General features: G+C 45.3%; 1 protein-coding gene across 1 annotated transcript in view; it reads left to right on the top strand.

The window, feature by feature from the left end:
• ltbp1 (latent transforming growth factor beta binding protein 1) overlaps positions 1–24,054 on the top strand; it is a 580,062-nt gene that overhangs the window by 326,523 nt on the left and 229,485 nt on the right. The window contains 1 exon segment of the mRNA XM_085980097.1: positions 8,866–8,943. Coding sequence (XP_085836223.1) covers positions 8,866–8,943 — 78 coding nt within the window.

Here is a 24,054-nt window from a genome sequence, read left to right as displayed (position 1 = left end):
TTTTCTGTTCGTTATCCTGGGTTGCTATTGGAAAAGTACCTAGATACCAGGGCCAGTCCTGGGATCATAGGGAACTAACATTCACCTAATAAAGTAACCTAAAGTACAGAAGCCAAAGTATGTAGGGTAAGAAGGTCCGAAAAGACTCAAATATGTAATTGTTGCCTCTGGTCTTTGCAGTACCGCCTGCTCAATGATGTAGCTTGGAATGACCACTTGCTGTCTGGAGGAAGGATCCTGATTGGTCCAGCAGATGCAATTGCTCTGCTTTTCACTAACAGTATTCCTCCCTTCATTGATTGCGTTAAGATCTTCGATTTTGAGTTTCTTTTCCCCCCCCATTATTTTCACAAGGATAATTCTTTTACATCAATGACCTGTGAAGTCTAGTTAATGACTGGTAGATGCTTTCACATTGTTGAACGGAACAAGGATTTATTTCCAAAGGTAGAAGGCCAGTGTTTCTGTTTATAATTTAGCAGTTCAGTGGCAGAATAACATAGCAAGCATTAGTGTGTTGGAAGGTTTTTGGAAAGGTTACCATGACAACATAATTGGTGCATGGTTTAAGAAACTGTTATGTATCTGTCTTTTCGCAAGTGCTGCTTAATTCCTTTCATCCTTCTCCCAAAATGCTACTTAGCAATCTAAAAATGTAACGGAGGCGATGTTAATTTTTCACCACTTTACAATAAAATTATGCATAGGTTGAAGAATTTTATTTTAAAGAGATCACAAGCCACTTAGTTTACAGTATTACTTCAGCTTTAGTCAGATGAATGCAAACTCATTGCCTGCAATTACTCTTTTTAATAGAGCAAATATTTTTGTAATTATACACTCCTGCTTCACAATGCTCCCTCCTAGAATGTGCAATGGGAGCTCTTCCAGCACTTTCAAATAGTCAGCCAAAAAAAATGACGGTAAAAGATACGACGATTTGGGGCGAATGTTTCTGGACATCATCATCAACATCATTCTTTCTGTGTTGCTGTGGTGCATAAGGAAGTAACCAGTCGACACCATCCAATTCTGTCTTGGGCTTTAGCCGCCAGATCTCACTGTTGCAGGGGCAGTTCAGCTACATCTGTTGTCGCTGTGCTGCGTACAGTTACTCTTGGTTGACCTCTAACTCTTCTCCCTGGTGGCTTCCATTTCCATGTTTGCTTAGGGATCCTTATGTCAGGCATTCTCAGAATGTGACCAATGTACGGCCACCTTCTCTTCAGTCAGTGGCGGCATCTGCAACTTTGTGAAACCATCTGCTGATGAGCTGTTAAGCTTCTTTTGGACGGCTTTGTTGGGCTGCCATGCTCCTGATCCAAGTAGGAGTACAGCCAGCACATTGCTCTTCAGAATTCTCAACTTTATTTCTTCTGCAGTCACATTTAATTTCCAGATTGAGTGAAGCATTTGAAAAGCTCCACTCGCACTCCTGATGCAAGCTTTGACATCTTGGCATGCAGTCTCTATCGTCTTACGTAACACTGCCTAGGTAGGTGAAAGAATGCACAGTTTGCAGTCATTCACCTTCCAGGTGTATATCTTCGTCAGCGTCGACATTAACTTTCATGAACTGGGTTTTTGCATCGTTAATGTATAACCCAACTTTTCGGGCTGTGTCTGCAAGATCATTCGTCTTTCCTTACATATCTTCTATATTTTCATTTAATGAGGCATATTTCGTCTGCAAAGTGTAGGGCCTCGATCTTAACCTCATCCCTCCCTCGCCTAGCGAGAATGGTACATGTTGGGTTGGGGTGGTAAAATTAGGCCAAGTCCACTTACCGGCTTGAGGTCGCTCCGTTCCCGCCCGGCACTATTTCACCTTTGACAATTTACAAGTCGGCCGAGGCTCCCGTTACAGGCAGGCGGGGGCCTACTTTAAATGCAAAAGTCACAGCCTGATGGCAGCATCGATGCTGCGATGTCATGTTAACGAGGAATCAGGGGAAGGCCCACCTGGTGTCAAACCCGACAGCAAAACCACGGCAGGAGTGGCCAGAAGAGGCCAAGGTAAGTTTAAAAAAAATAACTTTGCTGGGAAATCCTTGTGGGCCAGGAGGAGCAGGAGTGCTTCCCCCGAGGCCTTGCAAGGAGTCCTTGGGCCTCCCCAGCCTTGCCTCTCCCTCTGCGCGCTGCCATCAGCTGCCATATCCCTTGCCCAGCACTGGGGTTATGTCAAAGGACCGTTCCCTTGGGTCCCCAGCGACCCAATGCTCCCGATCCGATTTCCCGCTCCTGCCGCTGACCCTGAATTCAGTACTCCCAGTTTCGGGGAGGGAGACTGTCCTGGATTATTTAAATGAGGCCCGGGAGTTAAAATGGTCCAGGGCCTCACGCTGAGCTTTTCCCTCCCACTCGCAACCCCGCCTGTCCTGAACACGCAATCCCGCCCACCTCCCCACCCCATTTAAATTCCGGGCCTGGGTCCTCAGTCCTACACTGGTCTGTGCAGCGACTGGTTTCCGAGCTACCTCACATACTTCGAGAATCTGCCGTAATGAATTTCTGTCAACACTGTCAAATATCTTCTGAAAGTCAATGAAATTCAGCACCACTGGCAACTGCCAATGTTTGTTTTGCTCAGTGATATTACAAAGAGTGAAGACCTGGTCAATGCAAGATCTGTTCTGGTGAAAAGCAGCTTGCTTTTCTCGTGGTCTGCTATCGATGGCTGCCCTAATTCTGTTGGGGATAATGGTACGGAAGAGTTTGCCGGGGCAGAGAGCAATGTAATACTTGAGGAACTTGACAATGATTCCTTTTGACCAACCTCTTGGTGCAACTTCTTTGTCCCACATGAAATTAAATCAACACAGATTGTCGTCAAGATTTCATCTCCACTTTCTTTGAGTAATTCCGCACAAATTGTTATCCTTTCCGCTTGCGTGCTGCCAACTACAGCCCACGCTGCCAGTCCCGAGCCCGGATAAAGGAAGAGGGTTGTGCGCGTAGGGCTAGCCAACCTGCCACGTTAAACTCCGCTTGCTACAGAAACAGAAATCGGAACGCGTCACTCTCATAAGCAACACCCTTGAGTGATTGGGTGTTCCCTAGCGACTGTGTCAGCTGTGGCTCAGTGGGCAGCACTCTCGCCTCTGAGTCAGAAGGTTGTGTGTTCATAGGCCCGTTCCAGAGACTTGAACACAAAAATCTAGTGCAGTGCTGAGGGAAGAGCTGCACCGTCGGAGGTGCCGTCTTTCGGATGAGACGCTAAACCAAGGCCCCGTCTGCTCTCTGAGGTGGATGTATAAGATCCCATGGCACTATTTCGAAGAAGAGCAGGGGAGTTATCCCCGGGGTCCTGGCCAATATTTATCCCTCAATCAACATCACTAAAACAGATTATCTAATCATTAGCACATTGCTGTTTGTGGGAGCTTGCTGTGCGCAAATTGGCTGCCGCGTTTCCTACATTACAAGTGACGACACTTCAACCAGTACTTCATTGTCTGTAAAGCGCTTTGGGACGTCCTGAGGTCATGAAAGGTGTTCTATAAATACAAGGCTTCCTTTTTTTTAGAATGTGGAACTCGCTACCACAGGGAGTAGTTGAGGCAAATAGCATAGATGCATTTAAGGGGAAGCTAGCGAAACACGTGAGGGAGAAAGAAATAGGAGATTATGCTGATAGGGTTAGATGAAGAGGGGTGGGAGGAGGCTCGAGTGGAGCACGGACCAGTTGGGTCGAATGGCCTGTTTCTGTGCTGTAAATTCTATGTCATTCTGTGACATAGGCATAGGAACTCAGTACTAGGCTAGAAATTCGGTATTGCCCCGGTTGGGGCGCTAACTTTTGGGAATTTGGAAGATTGGCGCCAGGCGCTAATCAATTTTGCTGTCCGCTACATTCAGTCTCAGCGCTCAAAGAATGCAGGGTAGCGATAAATCAGGCGCTAATGGCGTTAGGCTCCAAGCGATACCGAATATGAGGTGTTGTGTAATCGGGAGTGAGCATTGGCGCAGGCGCCTTCCAGCCATTAAAGGGGAGGGTCACTGGAGTCTGCACACCAGCCCTCAATGATTCAGGGAGTGCAGAATGGCGATATGCTGTGGGATGAAATGCAAAGTCCACTAATGGCCCACAACACTCCGGGGATTAAGCGGCCTTTATTTGGCTGCAGATACATCCTGGCACTCATCTCTGACCTTTGGAACGAAAGTTCCTTGAGAGTTGGGGCACATCCCTTTAAGCAGCGTGCCACCAGCTGGCTGGTTCATGCCTCCGCTGTCAGCGCAAGGCGGTTTGCATATCTGGCGCCCAGCGAGGGTTGCACACTCGCTGACGTCACGATCTGCATGGCAAATGGACTGAAGCGCTAATTTATGAGGGCCGGTGAATTTGCCGTGCGGGGCGGGATTTGTCCCGCCGCGGCGCCACTGCCTGAGAGCCCCGTCCGTATTTCTCCCCCAGCGTTCCTTAAAATAGGGGATCAACTAGTGATGTTGGAGGAGGGGGCACAAATCCCTGATAAAATATTCACTGGATTCTGGATGAAGTGGGCTTGATGAGTCAAATGGGCTCTGGAATTTCTTTTTTGTGTGACAGCCAGCAGCCAAACCCTGAAACAGCAGGAAGCTGGTGCCCCGAAGAGCCCTCTGCTCAAGGTTGGCTCAAAGCTTTGGGTTGGTTACTTGAATGTGCGAACTGTGCTTTGAGCCAGTAAACTGGCACAAGTTGTCAATGAGATGAACAAGTACTCTATTGACATGTTGGGCGTTAGAGAATGCTGTTGGCCAGCAGTTGATTCCACAAAGCCCAAGCAGTTAGAACAGGCAAGGGTGACTGCCAAGAGTTTTTTTTTTAAGCAGACATTTTTTCCAGGTTGCTGCCATTGCACTGTGTCCAGCCTGTTCTCCCCCGTGTACAGGCTGGATCTCGCACAATGGCAGGAACTTTTCCACCTGCACTTTGCACTCCTTCTGGCAAAACGGTGGACATACATAACTTTCTCCGTTCTGAATTTATTGAGCCCTGAGCTCATTGCTGGTACAGTGACAAATTTGAACAAAATGAACTCCTCACTGCTTCAGCCTGGGGAGCATAGCACAGACTGGTGGTGGATAGGGGGACGAGGGGGCTCTGTGCAGGCAGGGTTGGGAGGGGGCTGAAAGGAGAAAGAGAGTGATAGACAGGGACAGATGTTTCTTCGAGGGGGTCTACAAGGAGAGATGGACCCTTTTTGAGGGAGGAAGGGACAGACAGACAGACCCTCTTGATCGGGGTGTAAGGGAGAGGAAGAGAGACACTGTTCTGGGGGTGTGGATGGGTGGGGTTGGGTTGGGGCAGGTGTAATTCTGTCTCTGCTGGGATGGTAAAAGGTAATTACTGTTGGAGCTTAATGAGTTGACATTATAATATAGTATATCCTTTGACTCACTGAGTAATGCCATGGAAGACCCATGATTATTGGATTGCATCATTTTTAGAAAAATATAAAATATAATTAATAATGGGTACAGGGGAATGATTTCAAGGCTTTAGTCTAAACTCAAAATTGAGAGTTACAAACTGCTCGATCTTTCACTCACAGTTCATAACATCATCTAGATTCTCTGTTAAATTAGTGTCTAATAATCACTCCCAGCCATCCATTACTCTCTTTATATACTGTTTTGAACTGTTAAAGGTGCAGGCGGTTTAGTCGACTAGGCTGCACTAACCACTCATTATGACATTATGGTTATAATGACTGTTCCAGCATACTTAATGTTTCATATTAGGAAACATACGCTGATGAAATCAGAAGGAGCACCCAGTTTGGGAAATGATGCTCTTTTTCAACATGAAACATATTGGAAATGTTGTTCTAGTCGGCACGACCAATCCAAAGTGTGAGGTAATTGGAGCAGATTAAGATCTTATGCTGTGCTGCTTTCAATCTCCTAAAGTTGAATGTTGGGTGTTACCATCTCTGATGTAATTCACATTATTTATGGCTCCTGTCTAACAGGGGAGCCTCATACAACAGCTGTGCTGTGATACGCCTCTCATTAGAGCACATGTTCAAGTTTTTTTTTGAGCGGTAGGGTATGAGGTCTTCAGTGGTGAAGGCAAGGTGCACTGTGCATAATCTTTAATTAAACAAATAGCAATGGTGGGAACTTCAGGAGTGAGTGTGACGCTATTCACAGAATCACAGAAACCCCACAGTGCAGATAGAGGCCATTTTGGCCCATCGAGCCTGCACCGACACATATCCCACCCGATCCCCGTAACCCCTACACCAACACATATCCCACCCTATCCCCGTAACCCCACGTATTTAATCCCCCTAACACTAAGGGTCAATTTATCATAGCCAATCAACCTAACCCGCACATCTTTGGACTGTGGGAGGAAACCGGAGCACCCGGAGGAAACCCACGCAAACACGGGGAGAATGTGCAAACTCCACACAGACAGTCGCCCGAGGCCGGATTCGAACCCGGGTCCCTGGCGCTGTGAGGCAACAGTGCTAACCACTATGCCACCGTATTGATGACATCTGTGTTTTATTTTGTGAGAAACAAACATGCTGGGTTGAAACCACATTGTACAATAATCGGAATGAATGCGTTAGCCCATTTATTGGTTTGAAATCGTGTTGTGCAATATTAGTAATGAATGGTAACACACTCGTATCTAACACTGGACAGCATGGTTTCGACCCAGCTGATTAATAGTTGGTAGTAGCCAACATTCCTGAGCGCCCAGCTGCATATTCTGCGAAAGCAACAAAATATCTAGTCCATCCGTTGGGTGTCAACGCGCAAGTTTAGCGATACATTTTGTATTTTTAAATGTGAAATCTCCTGTAGGTTATAGTCTTAAAACAATCACCATACTGCTGAACTGTACCTCCTCAATGACTGACAGAGTGGTGTTGACAATTTCCATTGGGATTCTCAAAGTAAGACTGGCTTCTCAACCAAGGAGATTAGTGTGGACCTGGGATGTTAATATAGGAATAAAGCGGCAAGGGAGTGGGTAGAAATTGGGGGATTGGGGGAAAATTACAAAACTGAAATATGTCCATTTTATTTTTAGTCTAAAGTATTTCTAATGCTGATTGTGTCATGTGTACTGTGGAACAAAAGATTTGGATCTGGTTGAGGTGCCCTGGTGTCCCTTCATGGATTGACCAGGTGGCTGAGAATGTTCGGAAAGTGAAGGCAACCATTGGTTAACTGCGTTGTGTCCGGACTCTGGACACGAGCTGACCATTTTCTGTCTTTTATCAACCGTAGGCCCATATATTCCCCCACGGTCAAAAACTGATCCAATTCCTTTTTGAATGCTTCAGCTAAGTCCACTGTACTAAGGCGAAAGTGTAACGTAAGTGTGAGGATGTTATTCCTTTCTTCAGTTTGGTTTTATAGCCCGTGGCTCTCCTACTGTGGTTTTGAGCAAGACATCTTCTCCGACCAGAATATTGAATCCTTTCATTACTGTAAAAACTTGAATTTCATCCTCCTCATTACACTAATTAGATGAAACTCTTCAGCATTTCTTCATAGTTCAATAATCTAAAAGCTGTAATATTTTTGCCTTTCTCTGAAACCTTTAAATGACCTTTTTTTGAGTATGATGATCGGAAATGGCCACAAATTGGGCCGCATAGTGCCCATTTTACAGGCGCTACTCGTCCTCCTAAGTTCCTGAAATGGGTGCTCCTAGGCCACTGTGCTCTAGACTGTTACTATAATGTCCTTGGATTTATGTTCGGTAGGTTCAGTTGTATTTCCCAACACTTGGCTTGGCTGTGTAGCTGCTGCCATGCACTGTAATGGTGCTTTCAATGTGGACCAACTAGTAAAACTAGACATTTTTCCTGACGCACCTTATTTAATGATATAACCTCCACTTGGAATCATACTTGTCATTTTTAGCACTCATGTGCATTACCTTCTCTCAGTGCTATCCCTTTGCTCTAAGCATCTTGCTTTCCCACAAAATTGGACCCCTCGAAAGTTTGGAAGTATTTGTGAACTTGTATCCTTGCCTGGAAAGTCTCGGGGGCGGGGGAGATTCCCTCCGATTTGTCGCCTTAACTTTGGCGGAAAACCCAGAGAAACGGCGGAAACAGCTGTTTATGGAGCTTCTCTGGGATCTCCGCTGAAGCTACGGTGGAAGAGCAGGAGAAATTCTGCGGAAATTCTACCCCTCTATGTTTTGTGATGCATCCGTTGTTTATTGATAGTGTGAACAGTAGAGGCCCTCGGACTGAGCACTGGGTTACTCCATTGTTGCTAGCTATCCAACTATTTCTACTGTCATTGATCAAATCGTACTATTATCATTGACCTCTACTCTTTGCTTCCTTTTATGTAACCTCATCTAGTCTTGGTATCTACTAATCCAATGCAGAAACTATTAAATAATTATCCATGGCCATGTATCTTCTAATGATGCTACATAACAGCAGAAAAAAACCATAAATAGGATGTAGCATCATTCATTTCTGAGCTGCTGCTGTGCTGTCTCATTAATTAGAAAGATCTTCTGAGTCACTCACATTGAACAGTTGACATCTTGCCTGTGCATCTAAAGCTGTAGAGAGGCAGTCCCACACACATCCATATTCAAATGGTTGTCTGGTAAGCAGCAGCCTATTTAATTCAGATAACACCGGCACATGAAAATGAGAACGATTGTTGTTCGTTGACTTAATCACCGAATTACAGCCAATTCAGGTAGGCATTTATATACGTTTATGATGCCAGAGAGAAACGCTCTCTGTGGTTTGAAGTGTTTGCTCTTGCAGTCTTAGTGTGCTTGATGTTTTGGTGATGCTTTGTTTACACAGTATTTTTTTCCTCACTGTATCTTTTCAGAAGTAACGGAGGATTGTTAATTATTTAATTCTGTTTTATTTTCAGCTTTCCCCATTCGAGGAAATGGGCAAATGGTGGAGTGTCCCCTGGGTTACAAGCAGGTTAATGCCACGCATTGTCAGGGTAAGTGTGTGAAGAGATTCCCCAGTTAACAGATTTCACGGCCGTGCCTTATGTAAGCGATAAATGCTGTTTCAAAGGCTCGTTTTACACTGGAGGCTGTGGTTTTCAACTACAGTGAAAATACTTAAGGGGGCAAGAGAGCAAGTCAGCAGGGTGTCTGACTGTCTTCAGATGATTTCTCTCGCACGTGCTGCTGCTGAGAAATCAAGAGGTTCACTTGACAGTGGTGCAACGTTTCTTTAAAGGAATAATAACAACTCAAACGTGGAAATCAATTTAGGTTTTTAAATGTCGGAGTCTGTTTAACGGTTGACTTCACCTTGTGGTAAACTGCTCCCCAAAGGACTAAAACCCACAACAAAAGCACCCCTTCTCTTTCATTAACTCTGCTATATCTGGAGCTACTCAACCAAGTGTGTTACATGGCAAAGAAAGAATGCATTATGTAAGTATATTTCTTTTCCCCATAAAATACAGAATTAAAGGATAAGAAGTGACTGCAGTCAAATTAATATGTCATATTTTAGAAGAGCTGAGCCTTAATGAAGGGAGGCAACATCTGGGGAGAGATATAAAACAAGACCGGAGAAAGTCTCAGCAAAATGGAATGCTATAAGCATGTACTGCGGAGGGTGAATACTAATTAGATAACACAAGCCACAATATGTTTCTATTACTTGTACCGAAGTAAATTAAACCCGATACCATTGCCATTCCAGTCAAGTGATTCTTCAATAACAACAGCTTCCATTTAGATTATGCCTTTAACATAAAAAAACACCCTAACGATAGGTAGGGAAACAAACGCTAAGCCACAGATTGTGGGATTTGGAGAGATGGTTAGGCCACAGTTAGAATATTGGGCGGAACTTTCAACCTTGGCTGTGGGGGGGCTGGGGGGGGCATGACATGGGCAGCAATGGATCAGCTGCTTGGTATGCACCCCATCCGAGCGGGTTGTATAAGGGCGGCTGATTCGCTGCTGTCTGCTTCATGCCACCGCCACAGTTGAAGGTTCTTCCCATTGTGTGCAGTTTTGGACCCCCTGCTTTAGGGAGGATGTTGAGGCCATGGAGAGGGTGCAGAAGAGATTTACTAGGGTGATGCCCAGTCTCGGAGGCTGTAGTTATGAGGTAAGACTGGAAAATGTGGGGCTCTTTCCAGTAAACCAGAGAAGATCTGATAGAAGTGTTCAAAATTATGGAGGATTTTATTAAGGTAAATAGCGAAAGTGTATTTCCATTGGTTGTTGAGTTGAGGGCATAAATTTAAGGTCCTTCTCAAAAGAATGAAGAGAAAGATTCGGATTTATTTTTTGAAGAAGCTTTGTTACGATATGAAATGCCCTACCAGAAACAGTGGGGGAAGCAGAATGTATCATAGCTTTTAAAAGGGAAGTGGATAAATATTTGAAGAAGAAATGGAAGGGAACTAAATGGAAAGCTCTTTCAGAGAGTTGGCACAGGCACAATGGGCGGAATGGCCTCCTTCTGCACTGTAAAACTCTGTGATAAACATGTGGCTGAGACATTTGCGGAACAAATTGGAGTGGTAATGTAAGAACTCCGCCTGGACTGTGAAAGCTATGAGGCAGTCTGGGACCTTCCTCTGGCAGCCCGCAAGACTCCGACATCTCCCCAACACACCCAGATCACCTCCAGAACCGGACCAGAAACTAACACACCCCTCCCCAGCCCCACAGATGGTAGTAAGGCATCAAATGACACTGGCCCCAAACAGCATGTAGTGATCAACATGTGCAGCACCACAGCAAGAGCCCTGAAGGTGACCGTGTCCATCCCTGTTTGTGCCGTGTGGCGATACCGTCGAGTAACTTCACAGGCTGTGCGTATGTATTCTCCTTTCTTAAAGAAAATTTAAAATAAAAACAAAAACTAGCACCAAAAAAGATACTGGGAAAAAAAAAGCAAGCAATTATTCTAATATTTAAGCAAAAGTCAGAAGCTTGTATCAACTCACTAGCATTACATAAGAACATAAGAAATAGGAGCAGGAGTAGGCCATTCGGCCCCTCGAGCCTGCTCCGCCATTCAGTAAGACCATGGCTGATCTTCAACCTCATCTCCATTTTCCCGCCCGATCCCCATATCCCTTGATTCCCCTGAAGTCCAAAAATCTATCGATCTCAGCCTTTGAATCTACTCAACGACTCATCCACAGCCCTCCGGGGTCGAAAATTCCAAAGATTCACCACCCTCTGAATGAAGAAATTCCTCCTCATCTCTGTCTTAAATGGTCGACCCCTTATCCTGAGACTATGCCCCCTAGTTCTAGACTCTCCAGCCAGGGGAAACAACCTCTCAGCATTTACCCTGTCAATCCCCCTCAGAATCTTACATGTTTCAATGAGATCACCTCTCATTCTTCTAAACTCCAGAGTGTACAGGCCCAGCTGTAGTGGGGCCTAGTGTGGCCTATCAGAAACCAAAAAATTCAAGAGCATTCAGCAGAGTTAATCGAAAATTAATACATAAATTAAAAAATAAAGTGGTTAGAAATGCAACTCGCTACCACATGGGGTAGTTGAGGCGATTAGCACAGATGCATTTAAGGAGCAGCTAGATATGAGGGAGAAAGGAATAGAAGCCTTGCTAATGGTGTTAGATGAAGAGGGGTGGGAGGAAGCTCGTGTGGACATAAACACCGGCATGGACCAGTTGGGCCAAATGGCCTGTTTCTGTGCTGTAAATTCTATATAATTCGATATAAACATTCAAAATAGAATAGGTTAATAAAAGAGAGGTCATGCCAAGCATTTCTTGGAAGTCTTTGAGAATGGAATAGAGTAATAGAATTAGCAGTGCAAGTGGGTGTATTTAATCTTATGCATGAAATTCCTTACAAGAGACTTGTAGTTAAAGTGAAATATTATGGATCAAAAAGAGAGTGTGAATTTGATAATGATATGGCCAAACAGTAGGAGACGTAGGATGGGTAGTAATGGCAGTACTTCGAAAAGGGCAGCTGTGAGGATCATCTTGTCTAAGGATCATCCCTGGGTGGCAACTTGTTCATAATATGTATCTAATGGATATTGAATTAAGTGGTGTGATTGTTTGTTGTACACAGTTATGTGTGCAAGATATTTTGAGCAAAGGAGTGTCGGAAAGAAATTGTACGATATTTGAATATCGTACCAGAGGACTATAGTTCAGAGATTTAGCAATAGAACTGCTGAATGGCAAATGTAAGTTAAAAGTGTACTGAGAAATTTAACCAGCCCACCCGATCCTCCATGACCTCTGTAATCCGACCACTTACCTGTGTGGCCTCCTACTGCAGCGCCACCTAGACTATGCTGAGACCCGAGGCCCAAAATCCAGGGCTTCTCGGACCTCACCATTTGAGGCTAACACTACAGGGGGCCATGGGGACGGCGGGGGGCTCCTGTGAGGTTTACACTATGTGGGGGCGGGTTGCTCCTGAATTTAACCCCCTATAAGTTTAAAACAGTTACTTACAATTTTCTCATTAGAATTATTGCAGTGTATGCGTCAGTAGATTTCGTGGCCTTTCTGGTGTGCGACCACGATTTGGACTGCAGTGGCCTTTGAATGGCCGGCATGTCTGTGCAGTATTTTCTCACCTGAGACTGAAACTATATTATCTGTGTCGTTTCAGTTTCGTGTATTTCCGTGGGGAGAAACATGGTTTGTTCTGTTCATACATGTGAGCACTATGATGCTTGATTCAGCAATTAATCAAGCAATGCCTAGCAAGCCACTCAAAGACAATTAGGAATGGGCAATAAATGCTGGCCGAGCCAGCGACGCCCACATCCCGTGAACGAATAAAAAAAAAATGCAGTAAAAGTCGGGATCGGTGGCGTAGTGGTAATGTCACTGGGCTAGTAATCCAGAGGCCTAGACTAACGATCCAGAGACGTGAGTTCAAATCCCACTACGGTAGCTGGGGAATTTAAATTCAGTTAATTAAATAAATCTGGAATAAAAGGCATCAGTAATGGTGACCATGAAACTACCGGATTGTCATAAAAACCCATCTGGTTCATTAATGCCCTTTAGGGAAGGAAATCTGCCGTCCTTACCCGGTCTGGCCTATATGTGACTCCAGACCCACAGCAATGTGGTTGACTCTTAACTGCCCTCTGAAATGGCCTAGCAAGCCAAGGGATGGGCAATAAATGCTGGCCTAGCCAGCGACGCCCACATCCCAGGAAGGAATTTAAAAAATGCAGTAAACAAGCCAACTGCCAGAAGAAATGCCAAATCTTTGTTGAGCTTTTCCACGCTGCCATATTGAATAAATCACCCAGTTTTGTGGAGGAGTCTGTGAGGGTGCATTCACACACTATGGATTTTCTCAATGGAGATGAGTTGGAGACGGGACTGCTGCTTGTCGTGTCAATGTCCCGCCTCCATCATTGTCTGACCAACTAGAGGGATTTTCCCCTGATTGACCATGTTAAGCCCGCCCTGCGGGATCAGCAGGCGAATTAGGGAGGAAGTCACTGACAGTGCACGTCAATGTCAGACGTGCTACCTGTCAAGACATCTTGAAAGAAGAAATGTTAGCGTTTGACAGCTCTGTGAAGCTGTCAAAAGTTGCAGCATTCAGCTTTCTGTTCTGGAGAGATCTCTAAATCAGCCTGAGAGGAAGGAATTAACTTGGAGTACAGATTGTCAGTGTTTGACAGCTTCAAAGAGCAATCAAACGCTGATATTTCATCTGTCAAAAGCTCTTGACAGATGAAATGTCAATCTGTGATGTCACCTGTTGCTGGGTGGCCCTTAATTGGCCTGCTGAGCCCGTTGGGTGGGCTCAACAAGATCAATCAAGTGAAAATCGCGTGGGGTGGCCACAACTCGATGGAGGCGGGACTACAACTCCGAAAGTTGTAGTCCCGCCTCCTACACGCCTCCAGTATCAAAATCCAGCCCCTTGTGTTCAGGACTCGTCAAACCTTTCAACTTTGTCGATTTCAAATGGCTGTTGGTTCGGAGGATCCAACAGCCAGTCTGTGAAATCGACAAGGAGGTTGTCGGGTCTCCCGATCTAGGGTGGATGATAGCTGTAGGAAGAAAACAAGGCAAGTGAACACTTTTTAACACTTATCACTCACCTTACATACTTATCATTCCACACTTGCACCCATCACTCACCTCTACATCTTACTTCCAGGTGCCTCCGACCGCCGCAGACCTCCTTCACGTCTCCTCCACCCCGGCAGGGTTCTCCGAGGCTGGGAAGCCTTCACCTGTGATGGTAAAATGGCACTAATCCTTTTTTCTGCCTGTTAACTACCTGTTAACAGGCAGTTAAAAGGATTAAATACCTTTCCCGCCTCCAGGAGACAGGACCCGAAGCAGCACATCCTCCCGCCTCCTGGCAAAAGGGCACGGAGGCGGGATGGGGGTGGGTTTGCCATCCGCCCCCACTTTCTGCTACTTTACCAGCTATCCCGCCTCCATGCCCGCCTCCTCGGGGCTGGGAAAATCCAGCCCTATAAGTTTAGTGTTGGTGTGAAGCGCTATTGGCTTCACACAACGCTAAAGTTGTGCAGTGTGAATCAGGTGATCAGGCCGAACAGATTTCAAAGCGAAATAAATTCACTCCGGCACGGACCTGTTGGTCCTAATGGCCTGTTTCTGTGCAGTTAATACTATGTAGGGTACCAGTGTCACGTCAGGCCCTGTTCTACATTCAGGCTGCATTTACAATATAATGCAGTGTCTGTCTGAAGCGAAGCCCTTAAGAGTAAGGGTTTAGCTGCTCTCTCTGGCCAAGGACACAAAGTAAATGGTTATCGCAGCCAGAACCTCAGTAGATGTCTTCAATTGTCTATCAGTCTGTGTCCTCAGCTGGCACCACAGAATTTGGCAAAGCGTTGTTGAGTGATTGAAAATCCCTGAGCAATATTTTGTAAACATTGGCCCTGAATTTGCGGTCGGCGGTGTAGCTAAGGAGTATGCCACCAACATCCGAACGGAATCCACACTGACCTCGTGCGAAGCCCCGAGCGGAAACTTGCTTTCAAATGTGGCAGAGTTGTGCGCAGCGAAGTGGCCCGCGGATCCCAGGGGCGCACCGTTGAGCGTATGCGCACCTGGGATCACGTGGGGCGGTGCTGCTTTCACTTCCTGACTCTTAGCCCATCGGGAAACATAGAAATCTCCGATGGGACAGCATGAAGCTTTGCAGGAAGTCCATCTAAGCAGCTGACCTTGTTTTATTTTCACTATTCCCGCTGCACTTTCCAAAAGATTGCTTAAGCATCTTTCTTCAATTCGCATTCATTTTGAGATATTAAACAATTTGATGTCAAGCTTCGGCTTTTAAATTGCTGACTATTAAAAAAAACTCATTTTAAATAATTTAGCAGCCAGAAATGCTATTTTATTAATAAATTATGACATTATGGCAGCACGGTGGCATAGTGGTTAGCACTGTTGCCTCACAGCGCCAGAGACCCGGGTTCGAATCCGGCCTCGGGTGACTGTCTGTGTGGAGTTTGCACATTCTCCCCGTGTTTGCGTGGGTTTCCTCCCGGGTGCTCCGGTTTCCTCCCACAGTCCAAAGATGTGCGGGTTAGGTTGATTGGCCACGATAAATTGACCCTTAGTGTTAGGGGATTAAATACGTGGGGTTACATGTTGGTGTAGGGGTTACGGGGAATCGGGTGGGATATGTGTCGGTGCAGGCTCGATGGGCCGAAATGGCCTCTATCTGCATTGTGGGGTTTCTGTGATTCTGTGATATTTAATACACAAACCAAGAATTCAACATTAATAGAATTCGATCAAAAACGGAAAAGTCTTGAGCTACTTTTTACTGAAGGTATCCTTAAAACCATAAAACTTGATTTTGGATGCTTTTTATGGGCTGTAGCGTAAACCTAGCTCAAAATTAATACCATTTTCTCCCCCCGCCTCCCCCCCCTCTTAGGCTGTGCAACAGGCTCCTGCACCTGTTTGCACCAGCCATAAAAATGATCAGGGTAATTGATATGCTGTAAGTGGGCAATTAGCCCAACTTTTCGCCAGCATGTTGATTTCAATGGATAGGTGAAATGAGCAGCGAAGAAGCCGATGTGGAGTCGGAACTTGCGGTCAATTTTGAAGGCGGTATGGCGGCATACTGTGACCGCAAATTCAGGGCCAGTGTATACACGGGTATGCAAAGCTGCCTCTTCGAAAATCCATCTGCTTGTTGTCTGAGGCTAAGGGGGTGATTTTCATTCAGAAGTCGGGAAGGAGGCGGGACTACAACTTTCGGGGTTGTAGTCCTGCCTCCATCGAGATGCGGCCAATCCACACGATTTTAACTTGATTGACCTTGTTGAGCCCGCCCAGCGGGCTGAGCAGGCCAATTAAGGGCCACCCGGCAACAGGTGACGTCACAGACTGAAATGTCATCTGTCAAGACGTTTTAACAGATGAAATATCAGTGTTTCACAGCTGTTTGAAGCTGTCAAACACTGACAGTCTTACTTCTAACCTGAGTCCTTCGACACAGACTCAGTTAGAAATCTCACCGGCACAGAAAGCTGCAGGCTGTCACTTTTGACAGATCGCAGCCATTCTGCTTTCTGTGCCGGCTGAATGATGGACTCCCGAAACCTAGAGGAAGGAAGGCTGAAAAGGTAAGTACAGGTAATTTAAACTTCTTTACACACTTTAGACACACCAAACACACTTACCTTTGCACTCATGCACCCATCACTCACCTGAACACCGACATCTGGACCTCTCCAAGTCCTTCAACCCAACGGCCCGACTCCTCTAACTTGGCGTGGTTTGGAGCCGTCGGGAATCCCACACCTCAAGCTTTAAAATAGGGATTAGGCTAAAAACTGCCTGTTAACTACCTGTTAACAGGCAGTTAATTGGCACTAATCCCTTCCCGCCTCGGGTAGGCGGATCCCAGTGCGGAGTGGGTACCCGCCTCCTTTGAAACTTACATGGAGGCGGGTTGGGGGCGGGATGGTGTCGGGACCCCCGAATTCGGGACTTTAACCCCCCGCACGCCTCCAATCCCGACTCCACGGGTCAATGAAAATCGACCCCTAAGCCTCACCACTGTATAAACTGGAAAGTTTGCGGACTAGCTGTGCACTCTTCGGCTCAGCCAGCTAGCATGACCTTTCAATTAAAACAGCTTAAACTGACTAATAACCAGACCGTGAACAATTAGGTATTTCCTCATAGTAAGATCTTATTGCAGCGCTCAGATATCTGCGTTCTCCGCAAACACAAAAAAATCTGTGTTCAGATGAAAAGCAGAGAGACTTGCCAACAAAGCCCCTTGTTTTTCTTTTCTCAAAGTGTGATTTGAGGTCCTTTAATAACTTTAATGTTTGCATTGCTGCCTTGTTCACCATTTAGTCATTAGATCTATTGGCAGCTGCCCCAGTGAAAGGATACATAAAGAAAAGTTTGAGATTTCAAGTTGCAGCAATAATAACAATCATCTAATTACCACCTCGCGGTCAGGAATCAGAACCACAGCAACTGAGCCAGCTTTATTTAGAGGAACAATCCTCAGAAAGAAACTCGAGGGGTCAGTTGTGAGACAAGCGTAAATCTAAAACATTTAGCACAAAGCGCAGCACTTAATGCTCGCAGGACTCGAATCAACATCCCCACGGATTCTGCTGCTACCATGCCTGGCTATAGGCCACGCTGGGAAGTACAAGTGGATCTGGTTTCAGTAATCTTTCACACATGCACGACCATGTTCGTGAATTTTGATGGGAGAATATTCTTTGAATAGCCTTTTTATTTCAGGTAATAATAGAATCGCACAGCGCAGAAGGAGACCATTCGGCTCACACCGTGCCTGTGCTGGCTCTCTGCAAGAGCTACCATTTAGTCCCAGTCCCCTGTTCTTTCAGCAGTTTAGGTGCTGTAGTATATTGCACTGGTGCTCAATGATACTTGATGGACTGACAGTACCTGGGCTTTGAAGTGACATTGTGAGGTAACAGTGTACAAATACTCAAACTGTATTTATAATATAATAAAAAATGGGACTTCAGTGTTCCAGACAGCGACAGTCCAGTCATCACTCACAGTAAATTCCTGTATTACACTTAATACTTGAGCCAGAATGTAAAAAGAAAAAGATTAGTGAAAACAAATGTAGGTTCCTTACAGTCAGAAATGAGAGAATTTATAATGGGGAACAAGGAAATGGCAGAGCAATTAAACAAATACTTTGGTTCTGTCTTCACGGAAGAGGACACAAATAACTTCCCAGAAATGCTAGGAAACCAAGGGTCTAGTGAGAAGGAGGAATTAAAGGAAATTAGTATTAGTACAAAAATAGTGCTGGAGAAATTAATGGGACTGAAAGCTGATAAATCCCCAGGGCCTGATAATCTGCATCCCAGAGTACTAAAAGAGGTAGCCATGGAAATAGTGGATGCATTGGTTGTCATCTTCCAAAATTCTATAGATTATGGAACAGTTCCTGCAGATTGGAGGGTGGCAAATGTAACCCCACTATTTAAAAAAGGAGGGAGAGAGAAAACAGGGAACTACAGACCGGTTAGCCTAACATCAGTAGTAGGGAAAATGCTAGAGTCGATTATAAAGGATGTGATAACAGGACACTTAGAAAATATCAACAGGATTAGACAAAGTCAACATGGATTTATGAAAGGGAACTTGTATTTGACAAACCTATGGGAGTTTTTTGAGGATGTAACTGGTAGAATGGATAAGGGAGAACCAGTGGATGTGGTGTATTTGGATTTTCAGAAGGCCTTTGATAAAGTCCTACATAAGAGGTTAGTGTGCAAAATTAAAGCACATGGGATTGAGGGTAATATACTGGCATGGATTGAAAATTGGTTAACAGACAGGAAACAGAGAGTAGGAATAAATGGGACTTTTTCGGGGTGGCAGGTGGTGACTAGTGGGGTACCGCAGGGATCAGTGCTTGGGTCCCAGCTATTCACAATATATATCAATGATTTGGATGAGGGAACCAAATGTAATATTTCCAAGTTTGCTGACGACACGAAACAAGGTGGGATTGTAAGTTGTGAGGAGGATGCAAAGAGGCTTCAAGGCGATTTAGACAAGTTGAGTGAGTGGGCAAATACATGGCAGATGCAGTATAACGTGGATAAATGTGAAGTTATCCACTTCGGTAGGAAAAACAGAAAGGTAGAGTATTATTTAAATGGTGATAGATTGGAAAATGTTGATGTACAGAGGGACCTGGGTGTCCTTGTACACCAGTCACTGAAAGCAAACCTGCAGGTGCAGCAAGCAGTTAGGAAGGCAAATGGTATGTTGGCCTTCATTTCAAGAGGATTTGAGTAGAGGAGCAAGGATGTCTTACTACAGTTTTACAGGGCCTTGGTGAGACCACACCTGGAGTACTGTGTGCAGTTTTGGCCTCCTTACCTAAGAAAGGATATACTTTCCATAGAAGGAGTGCAGCGAAGGTTCACCAGACTGATTCCTGGGATGGCAGGACTGTCGTATGAGAAGAGATTGGGTCGACTAGGCCTGTATTCACTAGAGTTTAGAAGAATGAGAGGGGACCTCATTGAAACGCATAAAATTTTGACAGGGCTAGACAGACTGGATGCAGGGAAGATGTTTCCCTTGGCTGGGGAAGTCTAGAACGAGGGGTCACAGTCTCAGGATAAGGACATTTAGGATTGAGATGAGGAGAAATTGCTTCACTCAGAGGGTGGTGAACCTGTGGAATTCTGTACCACAGAAGGCTGTGGAGGCCAAGTCACTGAATATATTTAAGAAGGAGATAGATAGATTCCTAGACACAAAAGGCATCAAGGGGTATGGGGAAAGAGCGGGAATATGGTATTGAGATCGAGGATCAGCCATGATCATATTGAATGATGGAGCAGGCTCGAAGGGCCGAATGGCCTACTCCTGCTCCTATTTTTCTATGTTTCTAGAATGTCTGTAGCTTCATAGTTATCTTTTACCACAAAGAAAGCCGGAGATCTGATTGCAACCCGACCAGTGAGTGACTCCTGTACTTATTTCAACAATGCAGAGTTTCCACATCTTGTAGCCTTAATGGAACACACACCTACTCTCCAGCGGCAGAGTACCACATTATAGCTGGAAATTTCTTTGGTGGGATTCTCCTAAAAAGGCTGCCATAAATTTGGCATGACCGTTTCCACCAATCCTTTGCCTGAGTTTACGGCGGTCCTTCGGGAGAACCCTTGTGGTAATTGCCGGCATATGTTTCATATTGTATAAAGTTCCTGTCCTTATATATTAGCACGCCCTCCAATTTACTGTAATCAATGCCATAGAAGATTTGCTGGTATATACTCTTGGACAGGGTGCAGAGGAGATTTACCAGAATGGTACCAGGGATGAGGAACTCCAGTTATGTGGGGAGACTGGAGACGCTGGGATTTTTCGCCTTGGAGCAGCGAAGGTTAAGGGGAGATTTAATAGAGGTGTTCAAAATCATGAAGCGTTTTGATAGATTGGATAGGGAGAAACTGTTTCCACTGGCAGGAGGGTGGCTGAACAGAGGACACAGATTTAAGCTGATTGGCAAAAAATCCAGGGGAGATAGGAGGAAAGAGCTCTTTGAAAGAGCTATCCAATTAGTCCCACTACCTTGCTCTTTCCCCGAAGCCCTGGAATTTTTTTCCTTTTCAACTATCTATCCAAGTCCCTTTAGAAAGTTACTATTGAATGTGCTTCCACCAGCTTTTCAGGCAGTGCATTCCAGATCGTAACAACTCTGGAATTCCCCGGAATATAGAAGGTGATTTGATTGGGGTTCTTAGGATTTTGAAAGGAATTGATAGGGTTGATAGAGAGAAACATTTTCCACTGGTGGTGGAGTCATAAAGCGACATAACCTTAAAATCAGAGCCAGGCCATTCAGGAGAGAAGTTAGGAAACACTTCTTCACCCAAAGGGGATTAGACGTGTGGAACTCTCTCCCACAAAGAGCAGTCGATGATAGCTCAATTGATAATTTTAAATCTGAGATCGATAGATTTTTGCTAAACAAGGGTAAAAAAGGATATAGAGCCAAGCCAAGTGGATGGAGTTAAGGTACAGATCAGCCATGATCTGATTGAATGGTGGAACAAGCTCAAGGGGCTGAATGGCCTCCTCCTGTTCCTATGTTACTAATCTCTTCATCACATTTATTTTTTCCATAAAACTCTTAAATGAATTAAAGCATTTAAAAGATTAAAGTTATCCACGGGTCGGTTCCATCAATCGAGGATGCGGTGGGAGAACTGTGAGATGCTCAGTTTACTGCACTTTCCTCGCGTGTGAGTTATTCGATCTTTTCTTGTTCATCGAATCTGTTTCTCATTGTCTGACCACTTTTGCTCAACATCACAGCTAACTCACTGCAGTTAACTGTAATTTAACTGAAAAATTAAATGGTGTGAACTAAAAAGGTCTTTGCGTCGTTTTCTTTTCTAATTAAGTTTTATTTTGGCTTTTTTTGATGAGTTGCCTCCCCTCTTAGCAGCGTATTGTTATTTTGTGGGTATTGAGTACCCATTTGGTGCTCAGTACTTTATTGTACAATTCCTTGCAAAAACCCTCTGTGCCAATGTAAAGACCATTCAGTGAAATTTGGCGGGTAGAGTGGAAAGCTGGTGGTAGCAACAGAAGATTCAAGTCAAGCAGCTAGTGTAAGTGGAAAACCTTAGTAATTAGGGGGGGGGTTGGGGGGAGGGGAAGAAGAGGTTGTGTATTTATTATACAGAGTAGAAAATGGCTTGCTTTGTTTTCAAGGGTGTAGCACACTCTCTAGGCTTGGGTGGCATTGAAAACCCACACCGTCTCTTCACTCACCCGCCTTAAGATGTCATCGAGGCGCCTTGACCTATAACGCTTCCTCCTGCCTGCTATGATGGGACGGATTTTTCTGAAAGAGGGTCTGTGTGTACTTTCACGGAACATGAAATAGGAAATGCAGAATCATGCCATACTAAGTGCACCGTGGGGAAAGAGCGCTCTAATTTTAACTCGCAGCAGCTGTTACTCATTTTTGATTAGCTCATTGCTAGATTTATCCAATAGTCAACTGAGTGTAATGGTCCAATTTAGACAGTTCATGAAAATAGAGGCAGATGTTCCTTAGACGTGTTGGATCTCCTTGGGTGCAGCATTTGGAGGACAATCAGTCGGGATGATTAAGGGACTGCACCCAATTTTACCATCCGTTTATCCAAATAGACAAAAAAATCTATTAGCAGCGCCCAATTCTCCTTGCCCAGTTTTCCACTGTGCCCAAGTGCAATAACAGGAAAACCTGCCGACAATATTTCACATTATGTGTATAGTACATAATACAGTGGTGACTTCTAGATGTGACATTTCACATATTGATACAGTCCTGTGAAGATATTAATCAACATAACGAAAACAGATGGTCTGGTCATTATCACATTACAGCCTTGGTCCAAAAATGAACAAAGGAGCTGAATTCCAGAGGTGAGCTAAGAGTGACTGCCCTTGACATCAAGGCAGCATTTGACCGAGTGGCATCAAGGAGCCCTAGTAAAACTGAAGTCAATGGGAATCGGGGGGAAATCGTTCCACTGGCTGGAGTCATACCTAGCACAAAGGAAGATGGTTGTGGTGGTTGAAGGTCAATCATCACAGCCACAGGACATCGCTGCAGGAGTTCCTTAGGGCAGTGTCCTTGGCCCAACCATCTTCAGCTGCTTCATCAATGACCTTCCCTCCAACATAAGGTCAGAAATGGGGATGTTCGCTGATGATTGCACAGTGTTCAATGCCATTCGCGACTCCTCAGATAATGAAGCAGTCCATGCCCGCATGCAACAAGACCTGAATGACGTTCAGGCTTGGGCTGATAAGTGGCAGGTAACATTCGCGCCACAGAAGTGCCAGGCAATGACTATCTCCAACAAGTGAGAGTCTAACCACCGCCCCATGACATTCAATGGCATTACCATCGCCAAATCCCCCACTATCAAATCCTGGGGGTCACTATTGACCAGAAACTTAACTGGATCAGCCACATAAATACTGTGGCAACAAGAACAGGTCAGAGGCTAGGTATTTTGCGTCGACTGTCTTACCTCCTGACTCCCCAAAGCCTTTCTACCATCTGCAAGGCACAAGTAAGGACTGTAATGGAATACTCTCCACTTGCCTGGATGAGTGCAGCTCCAACAATACTCCAGAAGCTTGACACCATCCAGGACAAAGCAGCCCGCTTGATTGGCACCCCCTCCACCACCTTAAACATTCACTCCCTCCACCACCGGCGTACCGTGGCTGCAGTGTGTACCATCTACAAGATGCACAGCAGCAACTCGCCAAGGCTTCTTCGGCAGCACCTCCCAAACCTGCGACCTCTTCCACCTAGAAGGACAAGGGCAGCAGGTGCATGGGAACACCACCACCTCCAAGTTCACCTCCAAGTCACACACCATCCTGACTTAGAAATATATCGCCGATCCTTCATCGTCGCTGGGTCAAAATCCTGGAACTCCCTACCTAATAGCAGTGTGGGAGTACCTTCACCACACGGACTGCAGCGGTTCAAGAAGGCAGCTCACCACCACCTTCTCAAGGGCAATGAGGGATGGACAATTAATGCTGGCGTTGCCAGCGAAGCCCACATCCCATAAAACGAATTTAAAAAGAATTGCTGTTTGTGGGAGCTTGCTGTGCGCAAATTGGCTGCCATGTATCCCACATTACAACAGTGACTACACTCCAAAAGCATTTCATTGGCTGTAAAGCACTTTAAAACGCCTGGTGGTTGTGATAGGCGCTATATAAATGCAAGTCCTTTCTTTCTTGCTTTCTTTATCCATCCATGGTGACCACAAGAGCAAATTTGTTTTTAAACTCTTAAGTTAGGTTCTTAAAAAGGATGAACTCTGCTGAGGTGGCAGTGGGAGTGCTACAAGTTGCAGCTCTGAGCTCAGGGGGCATTGGGGTAGCTGATTCAGGTGGGCCAATGGATATCTGACCAGACTAGATGCGCACCAGACTTTCAACTGCTGGCCGCCCGTTTTTCAGGTGTGAAATGGGTGGCCAGCAGTTTGAAAATCTTCCCCCATGCTCTCCTCCCATGGTTTTACAGCAGCCTTAATCAAAACATACCTTCGTT

This window comes from Somniosus microcephalus, chromosome 3 (genome assembly GCF_052327205.1).
Source record: "Somniosus microcephalus isolate GS21.2 chromosome 3, FLI_Smic_1.0, whole genome shotgun sequence".
Lineage (NCBI taxonomy): Eukaryota > Metazoa > Chordata > Chondrichthyes > Squaliformes > Somniosidae > Somniosus > Somniosus microcephalus.
This window is presented reverse-complemented; position numbering and strand designations above follow the sequence as displayed.